This window comes from Tribolium castaneum, chromosome 3 (genome assembly GCF_031307605.1).
Source record: "Tribolium castaneum strain GA2 chromosome 3, icTriCast1.1, whole genome shotgun sequence".
In the NCBI taxonomy this organism is placed as follows: Eukaryota; Metazoa; Arthropoda; class Insecta; order Coleoptera; family Tenebrionidae; genus Tribolium; species Tribolium castaneum.
Window position 1 is genome coordinate 17,402,368 of NC_087396.1, and position 22,004 is coordinate 17,424,371.

Sequence of the window (22,004 nt, forward strand, 5' to 3'; positions counted from 1 at the left end):
TAATTTTCATGCTTTTTTATTTCTAAATACACAATTTCCTCCGTGTTACATAAGAATTTTTAATATGTAAATAATTCTTACAACAGTCTTGCATTTTTGAACCTAAATTCAACCCTTCCTAAAAATAACTAAACAACAATCGTTAATTTTTTACTGAAGCGTTTGGGAGGGAATCCCTCCTACTTTGTTATTGTGAAAATGTTCTCTATCGGCTAAAGTCACAACTTTTTTCAGAAAATAACCCCTAAATGTATTTTCTGAGCAATTCGCGATATAATTGTACTATTTATTAACCGTTTTCAAAAATAATTCGAGAACGTATGCAGCCAGGCATACATTCCGTCTGTGCAAAAAGTTAAAGTGTGCAACATTTGAAAAAATTCCGAGAATAAACATTGAAGATACAAAAATTGTCAAACACAGTGTGTTGAGAAAGTATTCATTCTTCGAGTGGAAGAGAGGAATGGCCACACTGAGCTTGAGCCAGGCACACACATTTATTATTTTTCGGTTTGAAATGGGGTCTAACGTGCATCGATAACAAAATAAAATAGAAAAAAATCGGTTTTATTGGATGAACAGTACAAAATAAAATGAAAAATGGTTCTACTGAGTATTAAACATTAATTATTGTTTCTTCGTTCAATACTTAATTGGCTAGGGCGAGGTTTTGAACCGCGCCAAGCTTATTTAGGCTACTAACCTAATATCAACAAGCTTTGCTTCAATATAGTATTTCGCCAATGTTGTAATACAACACGTCATCACATTTTAGTCACTCATGCAAAAAATATACCGTTTACAACATTTTGGCACGATACTATAATTCGATAAATTCTTTAAACACAATTTGCATCTTCTAGGAATTAAATAAGTACTCGTATTTACACTATTTACAATGTAAATTACACCAATTGTTTACAACAACTAACTAAAGCTAGTAACAATTGGATTATTGTTCAGAGACGTCTCGACACTTTTAATTACTCAAAATAGACAATTTGTGGCGAAATAAGTCAACCGGGAAGAAAATTTCGTCATGCCAGGCCTTCAATCTAAGGAAAATATCACAATTTAACTATTCTAAGACATCTCTTTTCAATAATCATCTATAACTTCCATACGAAAGCTTTTTTCTAGACGGCTATTGACTTGAGGCCCATCATCGTCATCCGAATCGTCGTGGTACTCCCCCAGAGGACCAACGTCATCCTCGTCGTCGTCCAACTGGAAAAAATAGTCTTAGTTTCGAACCAAACAGCCCGATCATGCAAGACATGCCAAAAATTTCGAAAATCATGCACCGCCACCTTAAAGTCCAACTAGTTTACTTACTTAAACTTCGAAATCTCCAATTGTAAATTTATTTTTGAGCGTGTTGGTAGCAGTGATACATGGTCCGTCCGGACTTGTTAATTGCTCCTAACCAATTAAATTAAGTTAGCTACTACATGGTCTCTCACAGTTAGTCTTATTAGCTGGTAAAATAGACAAAGTGGGGGCAAACTTACATCAACGTCTGTGATCATTTCTTTGGTGGACACTGTTGTGTCAATTCTTCTGATGGAACCTTCGTGGATGTTGATATCCATCTTCAGGCATTGGTAGCGGCGCAAGAGGAACACCATTGGGATAGGGAGAACCCCAGCGGCGATCATTGCGACAGCTATGGCCAAAACCCAGCCGGGATAAACCGTTTCCACAGCTTTACCCTAGAAAACAAATTAACCAAAGTTTAAAAGAATTTGAAGTCGTACCAGGTCAGGGATCCACGCTTCATACGACGGATGCTTCTTCACCATGTCTGCAATGGAAGCAATCAGGATGGCGATCATTATAATCGGCGCTAAGAACCTCCAAGTCAGCTGCCAATACACCCCCGGCTTAATCCCGGTCATATCTTGAATATCCTTCGTAAATTTCTCGTGTCCGTAAACATAAATCACGGAAATCATCTCCATCAGTGCCACAAGGACCAGTCCGATGGTGGCGGCGAATGAATCAAACATCTTCAGCCAATATTCGCCAGCTCCTGTTGTGAAGATCATGCCGATGCAGAAGCAGACGACACAGACGAACGCTGTGATGTACTGCTTTCTGATTCTTTTGAGGATCTCGATATCAAAGATGGTACAAAGCATTCCTTCCAAAATGCCGATCTGCGAGCCAATTCCAAGGGAAAGGAGCATCAAGAAGAATATCACAGCCCAAAAAGGAGCACCTGGAAGCTCGACGATGGCTTGGGTGAACACGATGAAGGCTAAACCAGTTCCTTGGGCGGCCTTAAATAACCAAGTTAGAGAAGCAAACGAAAAATCACATTTACTAACTCCGCTCAGTTCGTCCTCTAACGAACAAGTCCGAAGTTGCGCTAAAGTCGAGTTGTTTAAATTTTTAACCGCTTCCTCGTACATCGTCGTCGAAATATCGGCCACTTTTGCATTTGCAAAGTGCCCATTGCTGATCAAAAACTGTATATTGCTGCAAATCATCAATAAAATTTCAATCTGACCACTTTTTCAACTTACTGCTCCAAACATTTGTCAACATTGCTCACAGCTTTGAACCCCAAAATGGCAAAAATTACCACGCTGGCGTAAATCGCAGTGAAGGCGTTACAAACTGACACTAGAATCACGTCCCGGACGCAATTATTCTTCGGCGTGTTGTACGACCCGAAAGCGATCAGTGACCCGAAAGCCAACCCAAAAGAGTAAAACACTTGGGTGGCAGCTTCGAGCCACACTTTCGGGTCGAGGAGTTTCTCGACTTTGGGGGTGTACATGTGGGCTAAGCCGGCGCTGGCGCCTTTCAGGGTGATTCCCCGGATGAAGAATATTGTCAGAACGAGGTAAGGGAACATGGAGGTGAAGTAGACGACTTTTCCCGAGCTTTGGATGCCTTTCATCACAATGAAGAACACGATGATCCACGACAGGAGGAGGCAGAGGACGATCCACCAGCGGGGAATCCCCGGATCTTCGATGCTGGTGGCGGCGTCCAGAGTGGTGCGGTACCAGAAATAGGCGGTGGCGGAGGATTTGTCGCATTCGGGGACCGCGGTGCCGTTCACCACGGGGCAGTTTTCCCAAGGGAGCGGGTACTAATTGCAAAAATTAATTTACGTCGGAGGCTGCGGGTTGGGGCTCACCTGAAAGCTGTTGAAGAAGTAATAAAAGCACCATGTTATGATGACATTGTAATAGAGAGCTACGAAGAAAGTGACGATACACGACGAGATTCCGATGCCGCCCAGCCATGGGTGGATGGTATTCCAGACACCCAACGAGCCCAACCTCATCTTCTGGCCAATTCCCAGCTCGATGAGGAAGAGCGGGATGCCTTCAAGGATCAACATTACGGCGAAGGGAATAAGAAAGGCACCTGAAAAAGCCATGAATTATTTTCACGCTTGAAGGACGTTTAGCTAAAATTATAGGTGGCAGTTCTGACGCAGATTTTTCTAAAAATATGAAATATTTCTTTACGTAGGGAGAGGTGTGACTCGACGTCAATATTTGTTTGTCTCAAAAAAATTGAAAATTTGAAGCAAATTGCATTTTGTCGTTGGCGTTAACATCGATAAAGGGTGATAACGCAAATCCGCGAAATGATTTGCTAAATTAACTTTGTATTAACTAATAAAGATAACAGGTGACGATCGATTACTATTTGTACGATAAATCTACCCACTTTCAACAAATGATCTCGACGTGAAAAATTTGATTAAAACTTGGAGCAAACAAATCAATATTTGCGGCTTATAGGATACATAGCCGCAATAGAGGTTTAAATTGCTTCCGATTAATCTAAATTAAGTCACGTTGGTGACTGGAGTAAGGTCGAGGTCAGCTTATGGACAAGTGAGAGCAATTCGTTTTAATTTTCTTTGGAAAAACTAAAGCCTTCCGATAATTATAATAATTACTATTATCACCTATAATTTTTATCTTCCTCTGCCTAATTCCTTAATATATTTTTTTTCTTGTAGGGAAATTCATTAGTAATTTTTCATTACTAATAAATAATTGAAATAATGAATACATAATTTTTGAAAAAAGCATTTTTTAATTTTTTATAGAATGTGACAAAATTTCATAATTCGATTTTGCCCTCTCTTAAACTGCTCTTCGCAAAATCTCATTTGCTAATCGAATCCCCTCATATCAGACAGCCATTATCCTGCAAAGCCTCGCTAACTTCATCACCGTCACCAGAAGCGAAAAACTTTCAACCACTTTGCAAGCTTTGTCTCGCATATTTCGTATTTTGCACCCCGCTGTTGCCCCTTTCTTCCATTGAGGGCAGTTCAAAGCTCCAATTTAGCTCGTTATCTCGGCGGGAATAAAAGTAAAAGGTCTCTTTGGTCGTAACGACGCAATTGCTCAGAATCGATAGGGAAAACTGGGACAATCTCCTCACGGTATGTGGGTCGCAAAATACCGGAAAATCTGACACGTGCGAAAAACAAGACACTTTCGACACAAAAGTATGAAGTGTGTGGAATGCGGCTTCAGTTATAGCAGCGCTTCTTTAATTTATAAATAGGTCGCTTCGGAAATAAATCGGTCAACGGTTGGACGGACACGATTTATTTTCTTTTTGGGTGCGTTTTACGCTGGGGTTGACCATTTGAGGAGTCGCGACTCACGAATAAATAAAATTGGCCGGAAGGGTTGCAGCAGCGTGGTCGGCAGGAATATTGATCTGTTGCAGGAATAACCCAAACGGAAGCAAACAATTTGAGTTATTACAAAAATAATAGAAAAACAATTACGTCCTTGACAGTTGTAGTTCAATGGCAAGAGTAAAAGATTAAATTACCCTCAGTGTAAATAAATACCAATTGTTTTGTACCTATTTTTAGAACAACAGCAACGAAAAACCAGAAATTTTAATCAATGGGCGGCGTGAGACCGCAACTCAGTCGAAATCGATTTTATCCAGCAGGAAGTTCAAATTCCTGCACACGGAGTACAAAACTCCCCGATTCGGTACAAATGTTTGGAATTCGGTGTCAATGAATTTTCCATTCGTTGATAGGTACTTGCTGTTCTAGAGTTTCCTGTTATCGCAGCAAAATTGCCACCTGCGGGAAAATATTCCACGATGACAATAATTCTATTAAATTATTTAATAACCAATACTGTCGTTTTGTAACATTTTTAATTGACTGTGATGGTTTCTCTGTATGGTCCAAGTGTTGTTAAGACCATCAACGGTATAATTCAGTTCAATAAGAGCAAGGTCAAGATTGGCCGTTGCGAAGGGGAAGACAAAAAGACGCACACCTGGACCTCGGCGAACCTCAGAAGGGGTCTACACCGAAATTACGGAAAAAAAATTGGCAAAATGCTAGCAAGGATTGATGTTTAAATAATTTAAAGTCAAACTTTTAATACTCTTTTAAGTATACTTAAAAAAATCCAAGATTCAGGCCCGCTTTCACCAACTTTTGGTTAAATCTAATGAGTACTACTTAAAAATAATAGTTTTCGTTGATTTATTTTACTACTAAAAACTTTCCTTGGTGAAACGGGGCCTAAGATTTTAAAATGACTTTAAAGTTTCCACAATTATATAACTAGTAGCACTCTTATAAATTAGATTTTTAAGTAGATCTTAGAAGTTGGGAAAGGAAAATTTAGAGCACCTGTACAACAGAGTACTTTGTATAGTCAGTACACATCTGGCGTTTAAACCAATAAAAAATACGCCAACAATAACATTGAAATTAAATATGTGAATGTATATAGTAGAAACAAAAATACATACATTTAGTAAGTAAAACAGTAAAATATAATCACTAATAGCAATAAATAATTGTGAAAATCCACAAAAACAAACTAGTAGTAGTCTGTTTAGACAATATTAAAGCTAAGGTAGTGTAGTACAATGAAAATATACAATGAAATTTTGATACAGAAGAAAAAAACTCAATGGATATGTTTCGCGATTAAAAACAAAATTTGTGACATGTACTTAACATATTTAGAGAATTGAAACAGCTAAAAAAGTGGAACGAAACTGAAACAATAAATAGTTCAGTGCTATTATTTCGCGAACGCTTAAATTTATTTTTGTTGCTTGAATTGAACGTCCTTGAATCGATCGAATTTTATTGGCGCAATCTAAATCTTTTTAAAAATAAATTTAAATCTAAGCATAGTTCTGTAACAATACACAGTGGAAGCAAATTTGCAGATTGCATAAAATGATAAATTCGCGTGATGCCCCATGTGACTCACCCCCGCCGTTCTGTTGACACAGATAGGGAAACCTCCAAATATTCCCTAATCCCACCGAGTACCCGATAATTGACAGAAAGAACTGCATTTTTCCGGACCAGGCCGCGCGGTCCGGATCCTGGTCGATGGGGGCGCTGCCCCTGGAGATGATCGAGCCTCGAGGGCCCTGCAGCACGATGGTGACACCCGGTTTGCCCCCTTCGGGACCGTTCCGGGTGTTGAGTGGAGCAAGTTCGTGGCCGTTCCGGGTCATTTCCGGAGTTTTTGTTGACATAAGTCCGCACTAGCACTGGAAACTTTGAAACACACGTGAACTCTGCGACTGGACAGTCTTAACCCATGGCTTCAGCAGGATGGCTCGATCGATAGGACATGTGCTTCAAGCGATTTTCAACCCTAGAAAAGGCGGACGAATCGAAAGCACCGAGGAGCGATGCCGGCAGACTGAACCGACGAATGTTGAGGCGTTCAGGAGAGGATTGTTCGGAGCGTTTCGTCCTGAAACGAGCTTTCAGCAGAAAACAGTTTTGATAGAAATACTAGGACCCAAGTAAGGACGAGTTAGTGGAAATTTACACAAGGGAGGAATCTAAAGGGATTTTCATGATTAGGAGAAAGTAATCAATAAATTGGTTCTTTGTTTTAAAGACAAACAATTTATTATAAACATTACTTAATTTATCACAACAAATTTACGTTTTGTTTTACTTACCTTTTAAAAGGGTAATAATTTTGCGTTTTTATGACTGCTTTAAAGGAAACATTATTTGTACTCTATTGCTACGTTTTGATATATTATGAATAAATTTCGTTTTTCGCTTGTGTTAAAATATTTCTGACCGGAATAAATTAGAGCCGCCTCCGGCTTGGGTCGATTTATGGGTACGTAACCTGAACGACCGCCTGTAGCTTCGTCCTTTAATATTGAAACGGCCATTTCAGGCTACACCTGTCCTGCTAGCGAATGGAAATTTACCAGTCCCGGAGCGTTCCGGATATACGCAAAAGCTCTCTCGATGTCTGGGTCCGGGAACACGATTCGCACCGGAATCGACCGCAAACGCACGAGGGGAACAATCAATAATGTATTATTGCACAGGTTCGATCCGGAGCTAAACTCCCGACCTAATTCAGGAAGGTAGTTTAGGCAAAGCTCCGGAGACTGAAAAATCGATACGAATAAATTTATTTAAACTTATTTTTAATTACGACTTGAAGACGGTTATTAAAATTTCCTCACAGGAACCTCTCTTTACTTCAGGAAGAACTATCGATTGCGCTCAAATCCGGTTCTCATTTTATAAAAGGGGACACGTTTTTTTTCAATTTTGTCGACCCTTATTGAAAAATATCGTCGTGCTGTAAATTTTCTTTGACAAATAAACGAGTTTTGACCTCGATACCAAAGCTCGACTTTTCTAATCTGTCACAGATTGTGTAACTTTTCTTCGAGCACAGCTGCGGATTTATTTAGCGTTGACTTTAATTAAATGACGATTTTGAGGGCAAGGGAAATGGGGTGATAGCGAAACTGCGGAAAGTTTTATCTCCGGTGAACGAAAAAGAGATTAAAGTAATATTTGGGGCATTTAAATTGAATTTTTGTTGTTTCAACATGACCTGAATCAGATGATGAAGTCGGAGGGAGAAAATTGGGTCACATGTAAGGGCACTATATTGATCGTTTTTGATCTTAAACATAATATATTACCTATATCTATATTTTTTATTATTTACTGGATTAATTTTGCGGGGACGGAAAAATATATCTTTTATAGAACAGAAGTTAAACTTTGACCTTTGTATGAGCGCGTCGCCTTGTACAAGTTACAGATATCGATTTAAAAGTTTCATAATAAAACAAAAAATAAACTTTTGTTACAGTTTAAAGATTTACGAATTTAGTATTTTGGTCGACGACGGAATGTAAAGATATGAGGAAGAAATAAAACATCTTGACTATGTTATTACTACTAACTGTCCTTTGACAAAATTTGATATTTGATATCTGTCGAATTGTACGTTTTTGCTACATTTACTCGTAGTTATTTAGCCACAGCTCATACAAATCGGCTGGTTATTTTTGTAAACTGAATGCATCGATTGCTAACTAAAATAACTTCTTAAATAATTTATTTATCTCTCTATTTTAAGCAAATCCTACAGTATTGTAAGGACTGTTCCCTGTGTTTATTATTGTAATAAACATTCATTTTGTAACATTGATTAAAACCCTCCATTCATCTATCGCCCACGCTCCAAAATCCCCAAAACTGCTTGGCATTCCCGAGACGACGTCGCGACGCCTACGACGCCGAATCCGTACACCGGTGTAACGTAGTCGAGGGGCAAAAGGAGCGTCGAAGAGGCGTCATAGTGACGTCAGAATACGCCTCCGTGCGATCGATGGTAAAGGCGATGGTGCAATATGGCGCAGTGGATGGGATAGAGATGGAAATGGGTCTTTGGTTTGGGCACTATATTACAAGTGGGATCATTGCATCTGCTGTATGGTAGGCAAGGGAATTCCATAACTGAATTTGTGTAGCTTAGGCCGACGTTTATGAACTAAAACGACCTACAAACATCCGCAATACCCAACTGGTAGCGCCACCTCTTAGAAAAACACAAAATCTGCTCTTTATAAGTCTTTATTAAATAGTGGCGATTTTTTGGTAATTGTTGTACTATTTGATACAGTAGAAAGCATCTGAAAATCAAAAATTAAACTCAGAACACAAACATTACACACGTTACCTTCAGTAACAGACACAATCCACCTAAGATATGACGTAACTCTTGTATTTACTGCTGGTCTCGAAGTTGCACATCCGATTCCGTAAGAAATGATTCCAAGCAACTGTAGTCTCCTTGTGTTTGGGTCTTGCCAGAGAATCGGTCCTCCAGAGTCACTCTGGCAGGCATCTCGATTAGGTGCGTAGGTACAGATTTGACGATAGGTTACAGGGTTGTCTGTGATCGTAGCGTTGCATTCTTCTGTAGAAACCACAGTCAAGTCGACTTCTTGAAGTGTGTCTGACTTTGGCCCAGCGACATCGACAAAACCCCAACCTATTTTCCATATTACAATTTTTTCCAAAATAGTAAGAAATTTTTACCTAAAGCTGTAACAGTTTGGCTGAGAAAATTGACCGACGTGTATCTAAATGGCAGACAAACGGGGCCTACAAAAAGGCTGAACTCGATTGGTTTTTCAGTTTGCAAAACCGCAATGTCATTAAGTTGGGTGCTTTGGTCGTATGACGGGTGTGAAAACATATTTGAAATTTTGTAAACGGCGGCATAAGGGGTGTCATCGCCTGAAACAAACCCTGTTGGGATTTTTCTTGGATGACTGTAAAATTACCAGAAGTCATATTGTGGTCTCCCACTAGTAAAGCAAAATCGTCGGGTGTTTTATGTAAAAGACAGTGAGCAGCAGTTAGGGCGTATCTGTCTGAAATAATTGAGGCACCACAGAAGGCATCGAACGTCCAGCGATCGACCATAGCGGCCATTGATGGGTATTCGTTAATACCGGTCTCATGCCCTCCAATAATCCTAGTCTTTGGAAAAATTTACTTTCAGTCATTTGCTAAAAAAAGTTTTTACCCCTTTTTTCCAACCGCAGTCACAAGTGTTGGGTCGTGCCGTGGTTGTGGTAGGAGGCGATGTTTGCATCGGTGTTAAAGAGCAAGAAAAACGCCCCCCGTACATAGGGTTAGTTAAGAAGAACCCTAAAATTTTTATTAAATTTTTTATTATTTTTTTAATAAGATCGTACTCACCAACTGCAATAGCATTGTCTTCGGTTAGAACTGTAGTCGACGTCTTCCCGCAATAGTTTGTGGTCTGCTTTTGTAAGTTTTCATCTCCGCTTCGGGAAACAGAAAGCCGATCGCTGTAGCAGTTATAAGACTACAAAAAATTATATTGGAAAAATCTAAACTAAGGTCTTACAGTCGATATATCAATATCTTCACACGTTAGGACTATGACGGTGCCAACGGGACTTTTCCCAACCCATCGGCAAGCAATTGGAGGTCCGGTATAATTCGGATACCCCGGATTGTAAATGTAGTAGTTTTGTCCTAATTCCATGTCTTGGTAAAAGTCACAATTTGAGTCGATGGCCATCGAAACCGGCATCAGGAAGTTAAAAAGGGCGGCAAAACCCATGGTTCGATACAAGTTTCCGCCTAAAACATTTTGGAATCAACATAATATGCAGAAATTTAATTTAGGTTTTATTGGTCAAAACTTGAATAAAATTTTCAGTATCAACAAAATTCATATGATTTTAATTTTAGCTCAAGTCAGTTTTCGAAATGTTTAAAAAAATAATAACAGGATTTGGTGGTATTTAAAGAGATTTGCGTGGATATAAAATTATCAACTTAGATTTAGATAAAAAAAATCTAATTAATATTAAAAGTTAAGACTACAACGCATCGTGACAAAAGTAGGTGGGTACATGATTTCGTAAAATTGAAGAATTATGTTTAAAAAGATAGATTTATTTTTGGTGTGATAAATACAATTACATATAAAATTAAACACTGAAATTAAATAAATGGAGTACTTACACCACATTTTGTCTTTACTACCGACAACTATCAACAAAAATACATTAAGGGAAAAACATAATAATTATTGTTATTACAGTGTGATAAAACGGCGAAAGTAACGTGAGTTCTGTGATAATAAAACTTATATAGCAGCTAATAAGTTTTGTTTTTTTATCAGAAAGTCTGATTCTTATCTTTGACAAATAAAACAATTTAGGAGTGCATATTTAAAGAATTAAAAATATTCTTGGAAATTTTTTATTTGGATGTCTACCCATACGTAAGTACTCGTTTATTTTTAATTAAAAAGTGTTGCAAAAATCTATTCTAACTAATCATAATTCTTGTTGCTATTGCTTTTATTGATTTTGCATTATCGGTCGTTGATGTGTAGGAGAACAGTTACCAGGATACAAGGAAAAGCAAATTGCAAAATTGAGGAGAAACAATAAAATATATTTCGTTTGTGAGATAATGAGGTAATTTATCAGTAATTGAAGTCGAAATGAAATCTTAGAAGTTGTAAAAAACTAATAAAATATAAGAGAAAATCGCATGTTTGGTTCAAAAATTTTAAACTGTTTAACAAACTTAATTTAAAATCATACCTTGCATGTTTCGTCTATTTTCTAGAACAACTAAATTTGAAAAACTCGTGTTTTTTGAAGAAAAACACCTTAAATGTGTTGTTTCCCCACTTTAAATATTTAAAAGTTTTAAAAGCTTGCTATTAACCTGTCACTTAGAGCGAAATCCTTATCCATGTATTTTTCAAAATTGCTTTAAAAACAATGTTTTGAGAACCATATTAATTTGTCCATGTTCATCTTTTTGTACCATCGGTGGACAAAAAAACTGTTACATTCAATATTTGCTTATTGTGTATCAAACTTTTGAATTGTCATTGAAGCCAAAAATTATCAGAAATCTAACTATAGCCGTTGGACCTCTTTGAACCAAAATTGATTCTAAATCAACTGTGTTCTTTATCCAATTTTTGGACATGTAGAAAATATTAAAAAACTGAACTTTAACTTAATTTTTTTTATAATATGTCATTACTCATTAGTGTCCTATTTGCAAAAAATTTATCCAAAATAAATTTGAGATTTTTTGACATATAAAATTGTTAGGAGGATTAAAACGCTTTACCGAAATTTTTATTTATTTTATTGAATTTTCTTTAAAGCTGGGTAAGACAATGAAAAGTATATTTGTCTGATATTGTATATTTTTACCAAAACCTACAAAATCTACATTGGCATCTAAAGAATACAAAAAGCAGCATCTACAACATTTCATAAAAGAAAATAATTTGGCAAGTCCTGAGGATTTACCGCTGCATACTGAAACAATCCATGACAAGAAAGCTGTAACTCTTGTATTCACGGCTGGTCTTGAAGTTGCACACCCAACTCCGTAGGAAATAATCCCAACCAATTCTAGTTTACCACTTTGAGAAGTGGAACCTTTCCAGAGCAGTGGACCCCCAGAATCACTGAAACACGAGTCTTTGCCAGGAGTGTACGTACAAATTTGAGTTGACCAAATTTCTTCGTCTATGCGGGAATCACAATAGTTGTTATCAACAACCGTTAGGTCAACCTTTTGTAAAGCGTCTGCTTTCTGTCCGGAAACATCGGTGAAACCCCAACCTGCAAAAATAATTTAAACCGAAAACGTGGCAGAATTTATCTACCTAAAACTGTAACTTTTTGATTTACGAAGCTGTCTCCACCGTAGTAGAATGGAAGACACACGGGGTAAACGGCAGCATTTAATTCAATTTTTTGCTCAGTTTTGACGACTCCGATGTCGTTGTGTCTAGACTGAGAGTCGTATGAGGGATGTCGGACGATGCTTTGCACACGATATAAAGCCGCTGTTGCAGTGTCTGACCCTATAAAAACATCAGGAAAGTTTGGTGATTTTTGAATCGCCTACCAGTGTTCAAATTATGATCTCCCACCAACAAGGCTAAATTATTAGGTTCATTATTCAGGAGGCAGTGAGCTGCAGTTAAGGCGTAGTTATCCGTAATTAACGAAGCTCCACAGAAAGCTTCACTAGTCGAAGGATTAATTAAAGCTGCCATTGAGGGAAACTCATTGACTCCGGTTTCTTGCCCACCTACAATTTTAGTCTTTGGCCAAATAAACCGATTTCATTCATTTTAAATTGTTACTTCCTGTTGCAAACCGCAGGAACAGCCACCAGATTCCGGCAAGCGCATAGCTGCCAAAGAACAAACAAACACACCACCGGGACTGTTTTCATTTGAAAACAGACCTAAAATTGTTGGTGGAATTTTAATGGAATAAACGTGGAAACAAATTACCAACTGATAACGAATTGCTTTGTGTGTATGTACTGAAAATGCTGTTGCCACAATATTGTTGGCCGTCTTCGAAATTTTCCTTTCCAGTGAGTGAAAACAGTAGTTTGTCGGTTTGGCAGTTGGGTGACTGGTTTCACTAATTTTATTTTTTGAGATTATGAAAATACTTACAGAAGGGATGTTCAAGTCGTTACAAGTTAAGACAATAACGGTGTTTTCAGGACTAGTAGCTGACCAGCGACAAGCAGTTGAAGGCCCATAATTATTGGGATATTCTTTATTATAAATAAAATATTCCTGACCAAGTTGAATGTTTTGAAAATAGTCACAGTTGGGGTCTATTGTCACCCCCAGTGACTCAGTAAGGTAGGAAACGAATGTTAGTAGTAAAACTAGTGAGAAAAATGTATTGTTAATCTTTTAAACAGTTTTTCTACTTACACATTTTACTATAAATTGAACCGACTTTTTACGACAAAATTGGCTAAATTTGTGCAGCCTTATCGTTAAGACTAGACACATATTTTATAAATTCATTGTTGTACAAGGTCAGAATTTGCAAAATAACTATAAATCTTAGTTTCAGTGTTATCAAAAATTATAAACACATTTTCAATATTTTCTATTAAGAGAATTTTGAATGTTATCTGTGCTAAGTTGCTAAAATTATCATTAACGTTGATATTTATGCGAAAATTCAAATTTCTGATAAGTTACACGTAGGTAAAGTATTATGAAATGCAAACTAAGTGTTGATGACGGAAGAACCTAATAAAGGTAAGTATGCTGCAAGGATTATTTTATATTTTAGGTTCCTCTAAAACTATAATCACACAAAAATCTGCGTTTACTTAATACTTAAAAGTAAATTATGCTTTTGCGTTTTTTTTAGAATTATTTTGCAGGTGTCACTTATAATGCAATACATTATTATATTTAGTGTCATTTTAAAGTAGACGATGTTTGAGTGATGTTTTCAGCAAAAAATGTTTTAAAAAAATTGTTGCCGAAATTACTTTTAGTGTGCCTTTAAGGTCGGTTTACAGAATATTTTAATTGCAATCAAATTTTAATTCGAGATTAACCTGACATTTGTCAATGCTATTGCATTTAAATGGCAATTTATGTCAAATTTGTTAAATTTCGAATTAAATTTTAATTTCGCTTTCTGTAAACCAGCTTTAAGAGTCGGTAGGTTGGGCTGGTTTAAAGAAAGCGAAATTAAAATTAAATTCAAAATTAAACTAATTCGAATTAAGTTTCAACTTACTTTACATTGACAAACGTCAAGTTAACCACGAATTAATTTTTAATTGCGATTAAAATGTTCTGTAAACCGTGTTTTATAGTATTTGAATTTTAAAATTAAATTTAATTATTACTTATTTTTTAGGTCTGAAGACATTTTTTAAAAGATTTTTTGCACAAAACAACATTAAGGCCCAGTTTCCGGAACATATTATTTATCGGAGAGATAAATTTAAACCTCAGTTAAAACATAGCAACACTAATCAGCAGATACGCACTGCCTAAGCAACTAACAGAGAGATAAAATTTTACTGAAGTTTAAATGTACCAGAAACCGGTCCAGAAAAAAAATTGTAGAAAAATTTTGAAGAAAATTACATATACAGCGTGCTCAAAATCTGGCGCACCAACTCAATGGTGTGTGGTAGAGAACTCGTTACATATAAAGGTAAAAATAGTAAAAAAATTCTTTCTATTAAAGTTATTGATAAATAACGGATTTTAGATAAATGATATGTGGCAACGTTGTCTAACAGTCATGATCACAATAGAATTTGATCAACAATAAAAATAAATTATTTTTGAAGCGGTTTCCTAGGAAATAATTCCCAGTGTTGGCACATCTACACATTGTGATTTTTTGGATGAATTTTAATTTTTTTAAATTAATAAAACTGTTAAAGTCTGAAAGTAAATTTAAAAATAATTATTCATCGTTTTGTTACGGAACGATTACCTGGTATGAAACATAAAAACATAAAAAAATAATAAAAACTAAAGAAGTAAACACAATAAGTTTGTAGCTCCAGATTTTTTAAAATATGACTTTAGGAATTTTTTCAACATTTTTCCCATAATCTGCACATGCTTCTCAATAACGTATCACTGAGTTGGTGCGCCAGTTTTTGAGCATCCTGTATGAGTAATATGATATGTATATGTATTTAGTAGTAGAATTCTGTATAATTATTGATTATTAACTTTTGAGACTCACCGTATTTACAGGGTGAGGAAGAAATAAAAACAATACATACAAGATAATTGTATAATAATTGATATTGTTTAATTAGCAAAAGATATACAGGTAACAACAAAAAATTCAAAAAATATTTAATTTAAACAGGTAAATAACGAGTTTTTTTAATGAATAAAAATATATACAAATTTAAATATCAGAACTACAATGTGAAACAAATAAGATAAATAAAATAAATGATAAATTTAAAAAATAAAAATTGTCGAAATATGTGAGCATTGCTTTTAGTATTGCCATCTGGTACATAACTAGCAAACTGAACGCAGCTTTCTGTAACGTTAGATTTCCAGCGCGTGTTTTGAATAGTTTCTATGCCAACTAGACTGACAACAATCTCAAAGTTTGTTTACAAATGTCCTCCAACGTGTTACTAATGCTCACTTCTAATGCCTTCAGGGTGTTACTTATTGATTTTTCTTCATTGTTAAGTCAATAGTTGGCAAACAAAATAAACGGTAAGTTGTATATTCTATTTCCATTGAAGAGAATCGATTTTCACGATTGTATGACTCACAATTTCGATGACATGTTTATTACAGATACACTTAGGAACCTCTTGTTTATCTTTCAGAAAAATGGTCAAATAAATGTCTTTTTTCTTTAATATTTTTACAATGTCGACTGATGTTCCGCCGTTGAAACCACGCCGAAAAAAATTAGAAGTTCCAGTACACAAAACAAGCGATGATTCTAAAATTAATCTCGAAACTAAAAAAACATACAGTGCCAATTTTCATTCAAAAAGGTACAAAAATAGAGACGAGAAGTCACCAAGAGATGTCGATTCCGTGTCGCAGAAAGTCAGTAGGAGATATCTCAGTAAGGAAAATACGCGTCTTGCGAAAGAAAACGAGGAAATTGTTGTTAAATTTAACGAATTGGAAGAAATGAGCGTGAGAAAGATACTTAAACTTAAAGAAAAAATTTCAACGCTTCAAAACACCAACGAGGAATTAAGCAAAGAGAACATCCAACTCAAGGACTATTCTCAGGACCTTTTGACAACTCTTGAAGACTTAAAATTGCAATTCGAAATTAGCAAACATTGCCGAAAATGCGAAGAGTCCAAACAAACTCTTCAAAAATTAACCGAAGAGAATACGATTTTGCGAAATACTAAAAAGGATTTAGAGGAAGATTTAAACATGCTCAAAACTGTGGTTTACCGACTGAACGTTCAAATGGAACGTTATCAAGAAAAATTGAGGAAACTCAACGTCAAAGTCGCTCAAAACGCCACTCCTCAGCACCAAAGTCTTGACAATATTCCAGTGGTCGATGGTCACGACCCTAACATTTTCGAGCTCCACAAAGACCACTCTCATACACCCATCTCTTGGGGGAAAGTCAATTCGCACACTTTGGGCCCTCTCTTGGACGCTTATCAAGACACGATAACAGAAAAAGACGAAATTATCGAATCTTACGAAAGAGAAATTTCTGAATTCACCGGAAAACTTAAAGACGTTATTAAGGAAAACGAGCTCTTGCATAAAAGTCTCACTGAAGACAACGACTGCAGCAGTAAATTAAAAATAGAGTTAGACAACGTTAAACACGAATTGAAAGATTTAAGAGATCAGAACGATATTTTAATAAAAAAGTGTGCTCTAAAGCAGGATAAGCTGGAGGAGGTTTTGAAGTGTTACGAGTATAAAGGTGAGGGTTTTAGGATTTATTGTAGATTTGTAATTGAGTTTTAGTTGAGCAAATGAAGAGAGATTACTCGGTTGTTCATGACCAGTACTGTAAAAGTCGAACTGAAGTTGCTGCCCTGAAAGAAAGAAATAAAGCGTTGCTGGACACTCAAGACGAGTTCAAAAACGAAAGACAGAGTTATATTCCCTTGTCGGTTCACACGTCAAGTGTGAACGAGTGTAAAAAGTACTTTTGGCCGTCTTGTCAAATTTTTATTTAGTTTTGCTCTATTTCTAGGTGGTACGAAGAGTTGAAACATCAGTACGAACAAGAAAAAGTTAAACTTAAAGAAAATATCGAAGTTCAAGCTAAGCACATTGAAGATTTTGAAAAGAAGATTTCCCAACACTTAAAGGAGAAAGAGGAGCTTGAAACTACGATCAAACATTTGGAAAAACAGATAAAGTTGTATTTCACCGTCTCACTGTTAAAAATTAACCAAAATTTCGCAGGAAGGGCGAAGCAAAATACATCGAATTGGAACACACTTTGAGCGAGGTTCAATTTGCGAAAAGTGCGTGCAGGAAGCAGCTCAATAAAGCGATGAGTTTCGCGAAGGATTTGGTGGCGGAGCAGGAAACTCTGCTGAAAGCTCTCAATCAAAGGCAGCAGGAAAATAAAGCTGTGAAAAAGATTGGGTGTGATATTGCCACACGGATGGACACTTTGCGAAATCAATTGAAGGTGTGTCTTGTATTTTTGAACATTTAACATTTTCAGTTTCAGGACGTTCAAAGAGATGCGTGGCAGGAATTGAGCACTGTTGAGAAACGCATTCAGGATCAGAACGAGGCGATGGAGGCGATGAAACAAGAGCACAGTGAAGAGATCGAAAAGTTGCAAAAGATTATTAAGGAACAGGAGAGCAATATGTTGCTCAAGGATTCTACGACGCTTCCACTATCTCACTACTTACTTTTTAGGGACAAACATAAGTGATGTATTACAAATTTTAGTAATTTGTTGGGTTTTTGGTTAATAAATTATAAAAATTTGGTTTTTGGGTATTTTATTTAAACATTATTGTATTATACATTGAAAACTTACTGACAACTATGTGTGATGATTCAAATTTATTAATTAGGTAAAATAATAATTCTCTAAATATTTACATAATTACAGTCCAATTAAAATTCGGTTTCTAATTGTTATAACCTTTGCTAAATAGGATTTTTAGGCAAATAATATTTTGATTAATATTTTTTAATTAAAAGTTTGAAGGACAGACATTGTTAAAATATTTGCTTTACGACAGAGATATTTGCAAAACAGTTTTGCAAAAAATCAATAAAGCAGTTTCGAAGTAAAAACGATACTCCATTAGTGAAAGGAATGCAATGTTGACACAAGTTGCATTAGTTGCAATTTTTGCAAAACTTTATAATCTTGTTTGTTTTTATAGTTCCGGCTGCAGAAGTATAAATCTTTAATTAATTTACGTCGTAAAAACGAAAAATTACAAGGACTGAAACCAACAACACATATTTTTAGATCAATTAAGAAAAATGTTTTAGTGATTTGTTTTAATTACCATCGAGAAATTTGCTAAACCAATTTAAATAATTGGTAACTCGAGCAGAAAATTGATGTTTACAGCTTCATAACAATCGAGTTATTTGACTCCAAAGTTCAAGTATCGATCTGTTGTTTTTTTATCATTATATTTACAGAAATGCTGGCTTTTTAAGCGGTAATCATGGGTTTTAGAATCTTAAATGCTGCTGGAGATAACCGGTTTAAATCTCTTTTGAAGGCGCCGTGGCTTAGTTGGTTAAAGCGCCTGTCTAGTAAACAGGAGATCGGGGGTTCGAATCCCCCCGGGGCCTCAACCCAAAGTTTTTATTACCACTTTAATATCAGTTTTTAAGCTTTACTTTTACAACCTACTAACACTTGCGCATGTTTTTAATATATCTTACTATATATTGTTTAATATTATTGATGGAAAATACTATTCCAATCAATTTCAATAATAATTTTACTGTTAATTTTTTGAATAATAATAACGTTAGAGACACAACCCCTAAAATTATTTATTTGGTGTATTGTTGGTTGCCAACATAAACATGCCAAATTATTAATTTCCATACCATTTTCATATTTTCAGGGAAAATGTGTTAGTTGTGTTCAAATTTGAGCACCTAATATGTATTCATGCCCTAGGTGTAAATGTGGAATATTTGACTTGCTTATTTGGCAGTTAGCCAACTCTAGAGTTTGAGATAATAACTTTAGCAATAAATAAAGTAAGGATAATGGCAAAAAATCCAGAATTTCCATTGCTGTTACTGGGCCACCTAAATAAATCATGACGTCATTTAATATTTGTAAAAAAAATATAATCGAAGGTTAACAAACAACCACCTAAATTAGCGACGTTGTTATTATCTGATATAACACTTCCAGGGCCCCACCTGTGCGATGATCTAAGTTATGCAAATTTTTTCTTGCGAAACGAAAGGATAATAAATAAAAAATAACATTTGTCACTGTGGTCAGGAATAACTAGGACATGAAAAGGTTAATTAATTACTAGTATATTAGTGTTTGCATGGTAAATAAAAATCTTTAGTTTAACAATTCAGTATAACAAAACACTATTTGCTTTTATAAGTTTACAAAATTATGAGTATTTTAATTGTGCGCTAATTTTTCTAGAAAAAAAAAAGTATGTAGCAGAGCGTGGTTTCGATCCACGGACCTCTGGGTTATGGGCCCAGCACGCTTCCACTGCGCCACTCTGCTTATGCTTCTATAGATTGTAATATAGTATTTAACGTTCACGTTTACAATAATAAAAATACTATTAAATTATTAATTTTGAATTTAACTTACTTTTTATTTTACTTTTTACAATTAGGAGATTTTAGTAAAATATTCAATTTTGTATTGGGTACCTCTTTATTAAACTGGTTTAAGTCCTGCCTTTTTTACCCCGCATGCGTGCCAGGACCGTACGGAAGTAATTTTTTAATAAATTTCAACACTCGACTGCGTGACTTGTTTAAAACTTTACAACAATTTTGCGTGAATTAATAAATTAGTTTGTTGAAGTTCAGACAACCACACCTTGTTCCTGTTAACTCTATTATAAATTGCAGACATTTAATTAAATCAGAAAAGTATCAATAAAAAAGAGATTGCATAATGGTGTTTAGCATGAAATTCGCAGATATTCTAAATGGTGATGTCCTTTGAATAATAATGGCTCCATTTAGCATTTTATGCCAAATATACAATGGGAAAACTGCCGTGATTCAGAGGTCGTTCTCTTGAGCTTGTAATAATAACAATGTATTACAGCACTTGGGACAAAATGAGAAGTAGGGAAGTAATTCACGCCTCCTACGCACTCACGTAACAGAATAAGAACTCTTGTGTCAAAAGGTCCGAGTAATTTGTTATTTCTGGCAATATCCGCCTAATTAGATAAAATTTGAGAGCGAGTAGGAGTCTAACAATAAATTAAAATAATAAATAGCTCATTATAAAACCAGAATTTTTATCTTTATTAATAGCTAGAGACAGGTTACGGTGACGTAACAAAATGCACGTTACAATTTACATTTTTACAATGAAATATCAGCTTTTGTGGCGGCACAGCTTTGTTAAAAGTCGTAAAGTGACATCAGTTAATAAACTAGTGAAATCATTGTTAAAACGAGAGATGTGTCAATAGAACCAGTCCATAAAGTAATCAAGTGAGGAAATGGATGTAGACCACAAGCTGTTATTATTTTTAACGATAAAGAAAGGCCTTCCGGGCCCACAAGATAAAATCAAGTAATTAATTTTTGCTGGAAGAAATAAAAAATGACACATTTTTCCTTTTATTAAATTACCGGAAGTCGAAAGTGAATGTTGAATAGATGATTACAATAACTGACTCAATTAATTAAATAATGAAATTATTGAACATAATAATACGATATACGTTATAACTCATGTGTAATTAAGTCGTTCATTCAGATACCATTTTAAGATTAAAGTCACTTAATCGGCTAAATGTTACTAGACGAATTTATGGACTTGAAAATTTAAAATTGATTTTTTTGTGGTATTAGTAGAGCGAAACTAATGAACAAACATTTCATCGCCTTTAAAGATAAAGACTATTGATCTCTTCCTGTGAGATCCACTCTTGAGACTTGTGCACTTTTCTTTTGTTGTTTTTATAGATTTGAGAGACGATTGAGTAACGAACTGGTGCAGCAATTATTCTTGTAACAATTCATCAGGGAGTTAATCAAAAATGTATACCGAGAGGTTCAATGGACCTCACCCTTCACTCTCATTAAATTTTAACTGTGATACACCGTCTGGGCTTTGTTAAAATTAGTAGTTTGGATAGTGCATTTATTGATCAAGTTGGTAAACATAAAAATAAAAGACAATTTTGCGTTTGCAAGCATCGTGTTATAAATTCTCTTGGATCGATGACGGAGGCCGGACTTGGCCAGTGGGTAAACATTTAACAGTGCCTAAGGTCTTTCAACATGATATATTATGTCTAAAGGATAATGAACGAGTCGTGCCAATGTGGCTTTGCTATTACGAGACCATAAAATATTAAAAGTTTGCTCTTGGAACTGAGACTGACCTCATTCGAAAAAAGCTGGACAAATTGAAAGGATTAATATTAACAATGTGCGGTTTTTCTAGTCTTTGATATGGTTCTGACTGTAAAGAAATCTACTTTTATAAAATAGAAAAACAGTATCTAAAATAAGTTTTCCTACGACACTATTCGAAAGATGTCCGTTAGACACAATTTATTTTTATAAGTTATTATAATATAACTCACGCTTCTAACGTAATATTGTTTGCTTTTATCAAGTATGTTGCTATTTTATTTATATGAAAGAAGA

General features: G+C 35.5%; 4 protein-coding genes and 2 non-coding genes across 11 annotated transcripts; 2 read left to right on the top strand and 4 right to left on the bottom strand.

The window, feature by feature from the left end:
- On the bottom strand, nt 1-6,739 carry LOC662741 (uncharacterized protein). 2 transcript variants are annotated; one of them, XM_015982068.2, is made up of 8 exons: nt 6,249-6,738; nt 3,152-3,384; nt 2,529-3,103; nt 2,331-2,481; nt 1,758-2,282; nt 1,512-1,712; nt 1,336-1,422; nt 1-1,227 (listed from the first exon to the last, which is right to left on the bottom strand). In XM_015982068.2, exons 1-7 carry the CDS (start codon nt 6,520-6,522, stop codon nt 1,336-1,338), a joined length of 2,046 nt encoding a protein of 681 aa, XP_015837554.2. In that variant the 5' UTR covers nt 6,523-6,738; the 3' UTR covers nt 1-1,227. The 2 variants fall into 2 exon arrangements, with proteins under 2 accessions (XP_015837554.2, XP_015837553.2); XM_015982067.2 differs by lacking the exon at nt 1,336-1,422 and having other exon boundaries at nt 6,249-6,739.
- A 2,144-nt stretch (nt 6,740-8,883) lies between these two features.
- On the bottom strand, nt 8,884-11,524 carry LOC662682 (serine protease P98). 2 transcript variants are annotated; one of them, XM_015981571.2, is made up of 8 exons: nt 11,425-11,524; nt 10,209-10,447; nt 10,037-10,166; nt 9,861-9,985; nt 9,616-9,814; nt 9,368-9,568; nt 9,006-9,320; nt 8,884-8,958 (listed from the first exon to the last, which is right to left on the bottom strand). In XM_015981571.2, exons 1-8 carry the CDS (start codon nt 11,429-11,431, stop codon nt 8,936-8,938), a joined length of 1,239 nt encoding a protein of 412 aa, XP_015837057.2. In that variant the 5' UTR covers nt 11,432-11,524; the 3' UTR covers nt 8,884-8,935. The 2 variants fall into 2 exon arrangements, with proteins under 2 accessions (XP_015837057.2, XP_064211703.1); XM_064355633.1 differs by lacking the exon at nt 11,425-11,524 and adding an exon at nt 10,835-10,975.
- Nucleotides 11,525-12,029: 505 nt separating this feature from the next.
- LOC135265588 (venom serine protease-like) lies at nt 12,030-13,730 on the bottom strand. The gene is made up of 8 exons (XM_064355343.1): nt 13,596-13,730; nt 13,326-13,546; nt 13,155-13,281; nt 13,002-13,105; nt 12,761-12,959; nt 12,516-12,716; nt 12,154-12,471; nt 12,030-12,104 (listed from the first exon to the last, which is right to left on the bottom strand). The coding sequence occupies exons 1-8, from the start codon at nt 13,597-13,599 to the stop codon at nt 12,082-12,084; spliced, it is 1,197 nt and encodes a 398-aa protein (XP_064211413.1). The 5' UTR covers nt 13,600-13,730; the 3' UTR covers nt 12,030-12,081.
- A 43-nt stretch (nt 13,731-13,773) lies between these two features.
- Nucleotides 13,774-18,135, top strand: Cep89 (Centrosomal protein 89kDa). Of its 4 annotated transcripts, none has more exons than XM_015982071.2 (6): nt 13,774-13,931; nt 16,010-17,097; nt 17,142-17,322; nt 17,374-17,541; nt 17,589-17,820; nt 17,863-18,135. In XM_015982071.2, exons 2-6 carry the CDS (start codon nt 16,026-16,028, stop codon nt 18,073-18,075), a joined length of 1,866 nt encoding a protein of 621 aa, XP_015837557.1. In that variant the 5' UTR covers nt 13,774-13,931; nt 16,010-16,025; the 3' UTR covers nt 18,076-18,135. The 4 variants fall into 4 exon arrangements, with proteins under 4 accessions (XP_015837557.1, XP_015837556.1, XP_015837555.1 ...); XM_015982070.2 differs by lacking the exon at nt 13,774-13,931 and adding an exon at nt 15,628-15,893 and having other exon boundaries at nt 15,978-17,097; XM_015982069.2 differs by lacking the exon at nt 13,774-13,931 and adding an exon at nt 15,628-15,893.
- Nucleotides 18,136-18,888: 753 nt separating this feature from the next.
- TRNAT-AGU (transfer RNA threonine (anticodon AGU)) lies at nt 18,889-18,962 on the top strand. Its single transcript has one exon. It is a non-coding gene; the product is annotated as a tRNA-Thr (tRNA).
- An 847-nt stretch (nt 18,963-19,809) lies between these two features.
- Nucleotides 19,810-19,881, bottom strand: TRNAM-CAU (transfer RNA methionine (anticodon CAU)). Its single transcript has one exon. It is a non-coding gene; the product is annotated as a tRNA-Met (tRNA).
- Nucleotides 19,882-22,004: the final 2,123 nt, after the last annotated feature.